The following is a 14782-nucleotide window of genomic DNA, read 5'->3' on the forward strand; positions in this document are numbered from 1 at the left end:
AATCTGCTGGGAAATTTTGATGTCCTATAAGAACATGGAAGGTGTTAATTGTAGAAGGTCTTCAGAGTCATTTGAGATATAAGTAAGTAGTAGATGGTTTATTACAGCATCAGTATCGTATATCAAATATGTCCAATTATACGTGCAAAATATTTAATGCTACTTAATAAATTTTAAAGTGGATTTTATTCTCAAATTTGTTTTCTAGTTATTTTTATTAAATTATGTTTAATAAGAATGTATCTTTCTTACGAATCTATTTTATACTTAGTGTTCTTACAAAAGTGAAGTTCAGGCATAAGTTGATTGAATTGAATTGAATTTATTCAGCTCCCATTTAATTGTAATCCTTGTAATTTACTGAAGCTTGTCCTATGATGCTTGCAAGGAAATTCTTGGTAGTGCAGACTAGATGATTCTATCATATGCCCTGCCGAGCACCAGTGGGCAGAAATGAATTTCCAGGTGACGGGATTCAATGTTTTTTCATTAATTACCTTTTCGTATCAACTTTTCTCAGTGGTGTTGATGTAGCAATGGAATTTATTATCTAATCTGAGTAAACTACAGATGGCCGACTTCTTCAGCTATGGAACAAAGAAATGCTTGAAAGAAATATTCCATTACGTACAGATGTCGCCAGTTTTAGATGAACACATTAATACACATCACATGTAAAACAATATTATCCAGGCTTAATTTTTATTTTTGAGAATCGGAGGGCCATGTAGGTCTATGCTGGCAACTTTAAATGAGAACTCCAGAATGAAAATTTAGATTGCTTGACTGGTTCAGGTTGCATTTTATAACAGGCTTTGTATGGTCCTTAAAAGTCCTTAGGTTTTTGGAATCTATTTTTGGCCCTTAAAAGTCCTTAATTTTGGCCAAAATCTACAGAAGGTCCTTAATTTTAATCATGTGAAATTTCTGTCTTGTTTTTACGACTTCTATTTTGAGTGTGAATTATCATTTTGGGGGAATATTTTTGATGATTCAAAATATGATTATCTTTTGAATGTTTGAGTGTGAATTATCATTTTGGGGGAATATTTTTGATGATTCAAAATATGATTATCTTTTGAATGTGTTCATGGGTTATAATTTGTTCCTTTGCCTAATATAAAGGGCGGGATACTGGAGTTTCTGAGCAAGGAGTCAAACAAAGTATTTCAAAATTATTTCATTTTTTTTCTAATTAAGAGCTCTTAAACAACTTTTCGCTTTTGGGAATGTGAATTCTTTTATTTAACGGCTCAAAATTTGGAAACTTATCAACATTTTGGTGATTTTTAAGATATATTTCTATAGAAAATTTTTAATTCAAAGATTAGGAATTTTTCGAGGGAATTTTTTAAACATTATAACATTGATAAATTTAACAAAATAATGTTAGTATATTATATTGAAATTGCATTAAAATAAAACATTTTTAATTTTTTGCTGTCATATTATAAAGTGACATTATTTTTCATTTTGGTGACTCTTATACAGTACTCTGAATCTGAAAAATAAACAGGTAATAAATGCTATAAAGCACAGTTTACAAAACAGTGGATACCAACAGCGAAATAGATATGTAATTAATTAAAAATTTCTTCCTATTAATTTTTTAATGGTAACAATTTTTGTCATGTAATTGTCTCAATATTCAGAATATGCATCAGTTTTCTCTATAAAATTAATTTTACCACTAATTTTTTTTCAAAATATTTCTGGCCTTTTTTCTGTTACAGAATTGGTAATTTTTCTTTAAGATTTTAAACGTTGCAATTTGGAAAGTTTAGAAGGATTTGAAGCCAAGATTTGATGATCAACAATTCTAGAAGGCTCCAGAAAAATGTGACGAAATGAAAAATGTCTTCTTTGTATTAACACATAATAGATATATTTTACAGAAAGTTTGTGATGAATTTCTTACATTTTGGAGAATTTTTGGTTCACTAGTATGGAAAATATCAATAATGTTTTTAATCTTTTCGCATGGGCAGGCATTTAAAAATTTTTCTGTTAATAAACAGATGGAAAACTGACAATTTAAAAGATTCACGATATATGTCTCAATGGATCATATACAGGTTGGCACTAGGCATTTTCCCATGTGATGGAATCTCTGTGGATTGTAAATTCTGTTCCCAGTGCCTTCCTAAATTATGCTGCTTAGTCCTCTCCTAAAGTCTGCTCCCAGTTCCTGTCCTAAATTCTAAGTTTTGCTATTTCTAGATTTTGTTGCTCGGTATGTCACCAAATTCTAAAAATTCTGCCTCATCGGCTCTGAAACCAGCCCTTACCATATAACATTTCATATTTATTCTGAATGATCAGCTTTTTTTTTTATGTTCTAAATGCATCTGGTTTTTTGATTCCAAAAATTCTAAAGTGAAGAGGAAACTTATTGAAGAAAGAAACTGAATATATAAAGAAAAGTATTCTTCGAAGATGTATACAGTTATTATTAATCAAATTAACTAGTTGCTTATAATTTTAACCTTTCTTATACGTTCCCCTTTCCCTTTCCTCACCATAATGCAAATCGGATAGTTTTTAAACTGAGGTTTTTGGGATTGTAAGAAGGTGTTTCTGCCCTCCAATTGGATGTTGCCTTAGTTCCTGTCAGCTCTGATAATATGTAATTATTCATATTTGTGTTATTGTTGCTAGCATTTGAATTTGTTATGACGATAGAGTTACTGAGCCAGCTTAGACTAAAATTAAATTTTGTAGTCTTTATTACTAGTCCACAATTTTAGTTTGAATTTGACTGTTCCTGTTTAATTGCATCACCACAAGCTGGGGTTGATTTTTGTCAATATAAGAATGTGCCTGTGTGTTCCAAGTTCTTTTTGAATAAAAGGTTTATTTAAACCTGTATGTGACTTTGTGGTTACTTTCAGAAATAGCGATAATTTGCCTCATGTCTATCAGAGGTTTTGAACTATTTAACTTTTACCAGATCAAGTAAAACATTGTTAGGGTTAAGAGATCGGCAAGTTAGAATATAAAGCATGCAGAAACTAGTGAGAACATTGGTTTGTGTATTAAAGCAGATTTCTAATTGTTAGAAAAGATGTTTAAAAAGAAAAAAATTGATATAAATGAAGCCAAAATGTCTGGGAAGACTTCAAGTTAAAGACTTGTAAATATTTTGTGTGTTGTTGCTACAAAGCATAAATGTTTTGTAGCTTTTAATGTGCAATTATCCTAATACCACTTAAGAATTAATGTTATAAATTGCATGCATTTTAAACTGTGAAATGTTATTAGATTTTAATAGTGCTTTTTTAACAATGTTTTTTTTAAAAAAAATAACTTATCACCTCTACCGCATAAGTGGCTTATTGGAACCATAAAATATATTAACTGGGTTACAATCTCAGAAACTCTTTATGGAGCTACAACACTAACTGCGTCAGACGGACAGAGCACAACTAACTTTCAAAAATTGTCAACCATGCCTACATCAGGCTTTCAAGTTTGTTCTGCTCAACAGATCTTGCACTAGGCAAGCAACAGCACTGGCAACAGCCAATCTTCTGTTAACGAATCATGCTGATTATGATTTTATTTAACAAACACTAATGGCATAGGTTATTTTAACACCATTTAACAAAATCTACCTGCTATTTACTAAACCTCTAGATTAAGTATGTGGCAGAATGAGACATAAAAGAAAAAAAATCAACATATAGCTAACTGCTGGTAAAATGTAAATAAAATCTTCCTAATCTTCTTTCAAATATGTCCAATTATTATACATGTAAAATATTTAGTGCTACTTAATAAATTTTATAAAGTGGATTTTATTCTCAAATTTGTTTTATAGTTATGTTTATTAAGTTATGTTTAATAAGAATGCATCTTACTTACAGATCTATTTTATACTTATAGTGCTATTACAAAAGTGAAGTTCAGACATAAGTTAATTGAATTTAATTGAATTTATTCAGCTCCCATTTGCTGATAAATCCTTAATTTTTTTCATTAACGATCCTTAAAAGTACTTAATTCCCATGTGCAAAAACATATATGAACCCTGTAGAATTCAACAGATATTGGCAACAAGACTGTGTATGTACTGGAAAAAAAGAATTTCTTTGGTTTTGACTTACTGTCTGCTGTGACGAAAATGTGACTTTCAAGAAAGTCAAAAGGTTACCTTTAAAAAGCCATGCTTTCACATACTGTCACTAATTAATTTAAAAATTTTTAAGGATAGGGACAAAGACCAGAAATTCTTCAAGGGCACTCGAAAAAAGGGGTCAGATGTTCTGAAAGGATTTGTCAGATTAGAGCATTTTAAATCTGGTGAGGCCCACGTGAAATTTAGCTGCCTCTGCTGTGCTGCTACAAAGAATGTGGACAGTATTGAATGTTTCCTTGGAGAGAAAATGACCGTAAAATTTTTTTTTGGTGGTGGTTATTGTCGAGACAATTATTCTGTTGAATAATAAGCTCAAGCAAGATTTATAAACACATGATTAATGCGTATCTGTCAGGTTTTATAAAAAATTACGCAAGTTTTGTGATCTTGCAAAATTAATTTATGATAATTGCTATTTATTATAAAGGTACCAAGTGTTATGCCTGCTTGGCATTTTGTCACGAGATATGTATTTGAAATACTGTAATTTCAGGTAGAAAAGTCACTCTAGCATGTATGCTGCACACATGCTAATCAATTTTAAAAAAAATTAATTAGCTGTATAAGCTACACCACCATATATGCCACAGTAGCGAATTCCAAAACATGGCATTTTATAATCCTTTTTCAGTAATTCCATTCCTTTTGATATAATTACAATTGATAACATTTTATAACATCTACAAAATAACTATTAATAGTAATATAGAAATAAATAAAAAATAAACAAACATTGCCTTGAACTTGCCAAAGACGAATTCTGATTCCTAATAGATGTTATTTTTATGGGTTCAATAAACTTTTTATTACCATACTATGAAAAAGAACATATGTAACTTATATAGTCAAATAAAGTTTTATATTTAAAATAAACTACATTTATTTATACGAAATCTTAAAAATACGACTCTGTCAGAATTAAATAAGCTTAACAGATAACCATCAAGGTCATTTTCATCACTGTTGTGAATCATGTCTTTTGATGCCACCATCTTGATTTTCATCATCTTTTTCAATGATTTCAGATTTATTGAAAGCTGATGTGATTGTATCAGCTTGGACTGATTGCAACATGTTATCAACCCACAAGGCAGTCTTCTCATACGAAGCTTTTCTCATCTGTTGGTAATTTGTGAAGGAATGACGTTCACTTCACATACATTCCTCTTACTACTTTCATAGTTTGTGTTGGAAAATTCTATTGATGGGTAAGATCCAGTGGCTGTAATATTTTTGGAAGCCCTTGTGGTATCACTGAGATCAGTGCTAAGTTTTTTTTTTTTTTTTTTTCCCCCATTTTGCTTAGGATTTTACAGTTTCCACTAAACTGGATCTCACTGAATACACAATTCATTTTTCAGTAAATTTCTTTCAGCCAAAGTAACATCACTTCTTCGCACATCCATCCTTTTTTCATTGATGCAAATAATGATCCCCCTTTAGAGAAGTTTTCTTTTAAAAATTATCAAAGGGATTAAATTCATTCTATTGGTGGCACAACCCAAAACACAAGTAAAAGAGATCTTTCCATCCTGATTGTTGTTAACACAAAGTGTTTTTAACTATTGAATGAACAATTCTGCTCAGAACATTCAAAACTAATGACTCAGAACATTCAAAACTCAGAATAAAACTCAGAACATTCAAAACTAAACTTCATACATATTAATCATTTGCTCTCTGTTCAAATTTTGATGTGTACTTCTGGCAGACATTCAAGTTACTATTTAAATTTTCTCTTATCAAAACAACCTTTTTCTCTTTCGGCAATGTGAATTCTGTTCTGAATGTGAAAAAATTTGGCAACTTATATGTTGGCAGTTGCTTGTATACAAAAATTTTGATTTGGTGATTTATGAATTTCTTGAAGATTTTACCAATTATTATTTAAATAATGACAATATAATATGTATATAAAAAATGTTGAAATGCAAAATTTTTAGGAAAAATTTCACTCAGTGTATTATAGCATGTTTCTAACATTGCAAAATTATTGCATTTTTCAGAAAGGTAACAATGCAGCATCTTTACTTGTAGCAGAACAGTATGTGAGTGCATTCAGTAAGCTTGCAAAAACTGGAAACACATTAATTTTACCTTCAAATACAAATGATGTTTCATCCATGGTAGCTCAAGTATGTATTTAAATAAATTGTTTTTCCAAATGTTAAGTTTCCTTTAATTAATATTTTATTTTGTATTCTTTAAATATTTAGATAGAATTGAAAGCTTGCTTCTTAAAGAATAACTATTTTATAGATAATGAATATAATATACGTATAATGTTTAATGTGCACAGTAATGAATTTGTGCTCTTTGAGTTTTTTTAATCAAAAGCAGATTGCTATGTACACTGCGAAAAAAAATTCTGTATCTTACGTTCTACTGCGCCGAATGGCAAAATTCAAATTGCTTTTTTTATGTCTCAAAAGCACGACACAGGATATATATTAGATTTATATATAGCATTGTTCTATCATGGATATTTTGAGACGAAATTGGACTTTTTCTGGAATAGCATGCCAATTTTTTTACATATTTCGATTCTACAACTCAAATTATGCCAGACTGCCAAGTTTTGTAAAAATTGCACGAGTAGTTTTTACAAAATTAGCTCTCAAAATTTTAGCTCCTCAATGTTAATTGAATTTGGTGTATATTTATTATCTCTTTTTTATTGAGCTTTTTTTGATTTTTCCTTTCACATTTCGAAATTTGTGTTCATTCAAAAAAATTAACCCATTTTTTATAATTTATTTTAAAATAAATTTTATAAATTTTCCGGGAAAAATTTTTGAATTGTAACCTATAAAATGTTTACCATCATCTTGAAGTAGATTTACTTTTAAGCATACCTGCTGTTACAACTCGAACGCGAAATGAGCGAAAGTTTCTCTTCAGCCGGTGGCAACGGGGAGTCGAAAAACAAACTTGGAAGAGAGCGGTCGCTCTGTTTCTCTTGATAGAATTTGATACGAAGGGGCGATAATCCCTATCTTTTGATTTGAAATTAATCTCGAATTATGTATATATTGTAATATGAAAGATGTGTGTAAATAAAAGTCATTAAGACTTAATTGAAGTAGTGATTTGAATCGAATATAGAAATCGAAAGCTCTCCCAAATAGAACTATAGATTGTAGAAATGACATATTTTAGTGGTGCCGAAACCCGGGACTTTTGGATTAGAATTTCGAAGATTAGCAGGTGGATTACCTGTAAACAGGTAAGCAATTCCTTTTTCTTTGAAAATTTGGAAAAAAAACTGAGTTTCAATATTGTGATTAGTCAATTTTAAACATGGAAGCTTTAGACAAACTGAAGCAGAAACGTACGAATGAACGCAGTAGCATTACGAAATTAATTACAAAAATAGAAGCTTTATTATCAGAAAATATCGATAACACAAACATTGAGGAATTGCAGGAGATGAATGAAACAATTATCAAAAGAGAAAACACGTTGAAAATGTTGAATTCACAAATCGAAACTCAGTTAAAAGATGCCAAAGAATTTGAAAAAGATATTTCTGCAAGTGATAAATACAATGAACAAATTATGTCTGCAAAGTTTAGAATTAAAATAAGATTAAATAAATGTAACGAAAATTTGTCTGTGAAAAATGCATCAAATGCAAATTTTTTGAACACTTCTGTTTCTGAAATAAATGTATCATCATCGGCTAGGAAATTGCCAAAGTTAAATATTCCAAAATTCTCAGGAGATGCAGGAAAATGGTTAGAATTTTTTAAGTTTTCAAGCTGCGATTGATCAGAACAAAGCGTTAATCAAGATTGAAAAATTCGTATACTTGAAATCATTATTGATAGGGCAAGCATATAATGTCGTTGAAGGATTTCAATTAACCGAACACAATTACAATTCGTGCTTAGAAGTTTTAAAAGAACGCTTTGGAAAACCAGAGAAAATTATAAAATCACATATGAATAATCTTTTGGACATAGAACCAGTTAAAAATATTTCTAACTTAAATGCACTAAGATTACACGACACTTGTGAAATAAACATTCAAAGCTTAAGTAATTTAGGAGTAACTTCAGGTTCGTACGGAGACTTGTTAAATCTGATATGATTGAAATTATTGCCTCACGTTTTGATTCTTGAATATCCCCGAAAGCGTGATCCAAAAGAGGAATCTGATGTTACAGGTTTAATTGCTTTTTTGAAAAACGAAATTGAATGCCGCGAACAAACGTACGCAGTTAACAAACCGGAACCGAAACTCGTTCCATTGAATGGAAAGAATAAACACTTTGACAAACACAAAAGTAATTATAAATACACAAACAATAAGTTTAACTCTAAAGTTAACCCCTCGTCGGCGGCAGAATTATTAGCTCCTGTAAAAGAAAACTGTATTTTTTGCAAAAATAACACACATAATAGTGAAAAGTGTAATATGAGTGTAAATGAAAAACGAAATGTTCTGCGATTACAAGCTCGATGTTATGTTTGTCTGGCTCAAGGTCATCGATTTTCTGATTGTTCTGAGAAGAACTCTTGTGTATACTGCCACAAAAAACATAATGCAACCCTTTGTTACAAAAATGAGAAAAAACCCAAAGCATCGCAATCAAAAGGAGTAGAAAATTCAGCGTGCAATCACATTAGCATTGAAAAAATATTTTTACAGACGGCAACAGTAGAACTTAAAGGTAGGTCACGCAATAAATTAGTTCATTGTTTATTTGACAGCGCTAGTCAATGCTCGTATATTCAGAAACGTCTGTCTAAACAACTGGGATTAAAAGTCGTGGGAAGGGAAGAAATAATGATTTATACTTTCGGATCTTAAGTGCCTACCAAACAGAACTGTGCGCGAGTAGAAGTAAAAATAAAAAACATTTTCGATAACCAGAAATTAATTATTCAGGTTTTAGAGACTGATGAAATATCGAGTGCTGAGCTAGAATATCCTCCGGAAAATATTTGGGAGTTGTTGAAAGATAGGGGGAATAATTTTAGCGGATGTTGATCACGAATCTTTAGATAACAACAACGTGTCTTTACTCATTGGAGCTGATAATTATTGGAAATTAGTAAAAGACAAAATTGAATGTTTGAACTCATCATTAGTTACAATGGAAACCAAAATGGGTTGGATTTTAATGGGAAAATTATCTAATCATATCGACGATGAGGAAAATGTAACTCATGCCGTCACAGTGACTTCTTTATTAATTAACACATTGAAGATTGAAAATTTGTGGAAATTAGATTTATTGGGAATTCAAGACCCTATTGAAACAAAATGTAGAAAGAAAATGGAAATTGCTGGATTGAATCATTTTAACGAAACTGTTACCTTTAAAGAGGGAAGATATGAGGTTCAGTTGCCTTGGGTAATAGAAAAGGACTGTTTAAGTCAAAATTTCGATATTGCTAGACAGCGTCTAAACGGTACGACACACCGGTTGATACAAAAGGGCAAATTCAAGGATTATGAAAATGTTTTCACAGATTGGTTAAATGAGGTTAAATTGTAAGATTGGTAAAATTATAGAGGAAGTTCCTGAACACGAAATGAATAATCAGTGCCACTATTTACCACATAAAGGGGTATTCAAAGAAACTTCGACCACGAAATTGCGACCGGTTTTTGATGCTTCATGTAAAGATAAAAATTCGCGGTCACTTAATGATTGTCTTGAAAAGGGTCCAAATTTGCTGGAACAAACTATTCCTATAATTTTAAGATTTCGCAAGAATAGAATAGGAATTATTTCAGACATAAGAAAGGCTTTTTTGCAAATGTCAGTGAATAAGAGTGATCGTGATTTCTTATGATTTTTATGGTGGAAAGACTTTGACAAGAAGGAACTTAGAGTTTTTAGACATAAAGGCGTTGTTTTTGGATTGAATTGCAGTCCCTTTTTATTGGTTGCTCTATTAAGCCATCACATTGATCTAAATTCGTCTAAATATCCTGAAACAGCGGAAAATTTAAAAGAATCATTCTACGTAGATAATTGCATCACATCTGTTCCTGATGAAGAAACACTTATGCGATTCATTGAGGAATCGAAACAGATATTAGATTCTGCGTCATTCGATCTGATAGGGTGGGAGTGCACTTCTCTTTTGAAATCTGAGGACAGTATAGAACCTACTCCTGTATTGGGAATTTTATGGGATAAGGAAGATGATAGCCTTTTCTGTGAGGTGAAGACTGATACTTACAAACCAGTGAATCTTACTAGAAGAAATATATTGTCTGCGGTACATCGCTTTTCTCTGCCCTATAACGCTAACACCTAAACTACCCATACAAAAGACGTGGTTAAAAATTGGGTGGGATGCAAATATACCCGAAGATTTAGGAAAAGAGTTCTATTTGTGGATTGATGATTTGTCTCTTTTATCCAGTATTAGAATTCCAAGGGCTTTAGATATAAATGGAAATGAAAGTCTTAGTCTTCATACGTTCTGTGACGCAAGTAAACAAGCCTATGGATGTGTGATTTATTTAAGAAAGGAAACAAGTGAAAATGTATCGGTGTATTTTCTTCTAGCTAAAAGTAGAGTGAGTCCATTAAGAAAAATGACCATAAATCGTCTAGAATTATTATCCTGCTGTATAGGAGTCAAACTCGCAACTCTTGCTTTACAAACACTCAAATTAGACAACGTTCCAAGGAACTATTGGACAGATTCGAGTACTGCACTTTCTTGGATCCAAAGAGATGACCATTTGTCGCAAATAGAGTAAAAGAGATACGAAAATTGTCATCGGAATCTGAATGGTGTCACATTCCAGGAAATTCGAATCCAGCAGATATACCATCACGAGGGTGTTCGATTAAGAGTTTTGTGAAATCTCGCTGGTGGCAAGGGCCAGAATGGCTTATGAAGAACGAGGAAGAGTGGCCAACTAGTGAAGTGATTACTAATGAAGAAGAAATTATGAAAGAAAAGCGAAGGAACATTATTTCGACTTTGGCTAATATAACCGCTGAAAAATGGTATGATTTACTTTTCAAGTTACTTTAAAATTGTGAGAATGATTTCTTGGATTCTAAGATTCATAAATGGAGGAAGAAATTATGGCAAAACCCTGAGTGTTGAAGAATTGGACATTGCTGAGAAGAAATTAGTGAAGATCATTCAACAAGAAGTATTCTCTAGTGAAGAACAGTTGAAGGGACATTTTACTTTCAAAGATGAAGAAGGGATTATAAGGTTGAAAACGAAGATATTGAGAAGAAATGATGATGAAAACTTCCGGTGCCCCATTGTACTTCCAGCCAAACATGAATTAGTAGAAAGAATGATACAAGACTACCATTTACAACTTTTACATGCTGGTACTCAAGTTCTTTTGACCAATATTCGTCAAAAATTTTGGATAATAAAAGTAAGAAAAACAGTACAAGGAGTCATATCGAAGTGCGTTCGGTGCAAGAGACACTCGGCGAAAGTTCTTGATACAGTGCCTTGTCCTCTCCCAGAAGATCGATTCAGAGATGCTTATGCATTTGAAGTGACAGGTGTTGATGTAGCAGGACCACTTTATTTAAAAGAAAATAGAAAAGCTTGGATCTTGCTTTTTACTTGTGGAGTTTATCGTGCGGTTCATTTAGAATTAATTGAAAGCTTATCGACTAATGGATTTTTTCTCGGATTTAGAAGATTCATAGCATGAAGAGGATGGTCTAGAGTAGTATACAGCGATAATGGCACAAATTTTGTAGGGGCAAGGAATTTGCTCTGATCTGTTGACTGGAACCAAATTATCAGAAGTTCTTCGATAATGAAAATTCAGTGGAAGTTAAATCCACCAACCGCAGCATGGTGGGGCGGCTGGTGGGAGAGACTGGTTCAGATGATCAAGAAATTATTGAGAAGAGTCCTGGGAAAAGCATTACTTTCATATGAAGAAATGTTAACTACCCTATGTGATGCAGAAGCAAATATCAACTCCAGACCGCTAACATACGAGTCAGAAGATTCTACTGATTTATGTGCACTCACTCCATCTATGTTTATTCAGGATGTGCGAACTGAAAGTGTTCCGGATCTGGACAGTTTGGATAAAATCAACTTATTGAAAAGATGGCAATACGACCAAAAGTTACGTGTGGAATTTCGTAAAAGATTTAGAGATGAATATCTTGGTATGTTAGTACATCGACCAAAGACTGTACCTTCGCGAACCATCAAGAAAGGTGATTTAGTGTTTGTAGAGGACGATAAAAGGAAAAGAACAGACTGGCCTATGGGTTGTGTGATCGATACATACCCAGGAAAAGACAACAACATCAGAGTGGTGAAAGTAAAAACATCTAGTGGTGAACTGTTAAGACCAGTTCAAAGAGTATTTCCAATGGAGATAGACAATAAAGAATCTACCTTCGAGCTTAAAAATACTGAATCATCCACATCTTCGAGAAATACCTTTAAAAGTAATGATTTAGTAATTGATACAAAAAACTGTGAACTTGAAAATTCTAATAAAAACATTCAGTTTAGTAGATATGGCAGGAAAGTTGTGAAACCAAATAACTTTAGTTTAATTTTGTTTTCTTTATTTCTTTCTTTGAATTTAAATTTTGTTTACAAATTCATTTTCCAGTTTAGTGAATTAATCTCTTTACTAGTATTTTTCAGAAAAGAATTTTTTGCCTGTTCTTTAAAGAGTAATTGTTTTGATTTTTTCATACTTTGTCAAAAATCAAAAGGTGGGAGAAATGTTACAACTTGAATGCGAAATGAGCGAAAGTTTCTCTTCAGCCAGTGGCAACGGGGAGTCGAAAAACGAACTTGGAAGAGAGCGGTCGCTCACTCTGTTTCTCTTGATAGAATTTGATACGAAGGGGCGATAATCCCCATCTTTTGATTTGAAATTAATCTCGAATTATGTATATATTGTAATATGAAATTATGTATATATTGTAATATGAAAGATGTGTGTAAATAAAAGTCATTAAGACTTAATTGAAGTAGTGATTTGAATCGAATATAGAAATCGAAAGCTCTCCCAAATAGAACTATGGATTGTAGAAATGATGCCTGCAAAAAATAGCTTTTTATTTAAAATTTTCTAAGATGTATATGAATTTACATATTTTGTTTTGAAATTTGGCATTTTTTTAAGCGATTATAGCGCCAAATGTGGTTTATGGATTTTGTTACATGTCACAGCCATTATGGAATTTTTCCCTCAATGATGCATAATAAATATTTATTAATAATATGTGAAAAGCTATTTTTTTAAATTATACATGATATTGTTCATATTTTTAACATTTTTTTAAAAATTTCTTTCTATTTGTCTAAATATTCATAAGAGTAAACTTTTACCTTCACCATGTTATCATCTGCTACTGATGATAACATGGTGAAGCTTCAACTTCATTTAAACTTCAACTTCATTTAAATCGAATTGTCTAAAACTGAGAACGTTCATTTGATGTTTATTTTCCCAATGTCTTTAAGCAAACAGGATGTTGAAATAATTATGGGACATTTCCAATCTAGAAAATCATTTAGGCAAATAGCCAAAATCAGTGGCCACTCTAAAAGCAGAATTTATCTCATTTGACGCAACTGAAACGCATTTCATGCAACTGATATTTTAAAAATTTGACAAGAATGCAAAATTTATGGAAGTGTAACAATCGAAAAATCTTAAATTAATGTAGAACAAAACTCTTAAACAAATTTAGAAGGAAAGAAGAAAATTAGGGAAAAAAATTTTTTGAAGGGCAATCTACTCCAAGAAAGTTGGGTGTTCAAAGAGAAAACACTTGGACGTGTACACCAGCAATTGAGCTTGTGCTAACAGAAAAGACAAAAACAATATCATTGCAGATTAAAGTGAAGAGCGACTGGTTTTCGACTGTATGGTTGTATAAATTTAACCATAGAACATCATATCGTTTCATAAATGGAGAATCCCTTCATTTCTCTATCGAAGTATTTGAAGATTCAGGAATTTATCCAGTAAAGTATATGGATGTCATCTAAAGACGTTTTCCCTCTTGATGAAACCAGTCTTTCCTTTCATCTCATGCATTCAAAATGCCTAGCCTCTAAAGCAGTGTTTCCCCAACCTTTTTTGTGCTATCGCCCACTTAATCCTTTCTAAATTTCTTATGCTTTCCCTAGCATATACATATTTTTTTAATATTCAAAAATTGAAATGTTTGCAAAAGAAACTTGAATGATGGGTTTGGGAAAGAAATCACTAGGAAATTTTATGAGCAAACACAGTAAGTAGACTTTCAAAACATATAATGGAGAATTGAAATTCAAGTAGAAAATAATTTTAATGAAATTTTTTTTCTACATTATTTTAAATATTAATAATTATTTAAATTTAGTTAGATCTTTGTGCTTGGTGCTTGCTGCAAAGAGATTTTATGTCACGTTCTAGATTAGTTAATTTCAGTCTCAAGTCTCCCCGTTTTATTATATCCAGCCAATATCTTTTCTTTTTTTTTCCTCTTCTTTTTTTGCAGTAAATCTGCATTCACCTAATGAAGATGTAAACCATAACAATAGTTCTTTTGCACATTTTGTTGCATTTATATATTTGATTTCGGTTTCCTCTCAAAGCCATGCCATCGCTCCTTTTATATTAAATAAAGTTTTAACTGACTCATCATTTTGCATTTCTGCGGG

General features: G+C 31.6%; 1 protein-coding gene across 2 annotated transcripts in view; it reads left to right on the top strand.

The window, feature by feature from the left end:
• Stoml2 (stomatin like 2) overlaps positions 1 to 14782 on the top strand; it is a 140582-nt gene that overhangs the window by 114524 nt on the left and 11276 nt on the right. For both annotated transcript variants that reach the window (XM_035368843.2, XM_085823434.1), the window contains exon 11: positions 6145 to 6273. In XM_035368843.2, coding sequence (XP_035224734.1) covers positions 6145 to 6273 — 129 coding nt within the window. The remainder of the gene's footprint in view (positions 1 to 6144; positions 6274 to 14782) is intronic.

Source organism: Stegodyphus dumicola, chromosome 9, assembly GCF_044657685.1.
Source record: "Stegodyphus dumicola isolate Sdum_Otavi_A_Nest chromosome 9, ASM4465768v1".
Lineage (NCBI taxonomy): Eukaryota > Metazoa > Arthropoda > Arachnida > Araneae > Eresidae > Stegodyphus > Stegodyphus dumicola.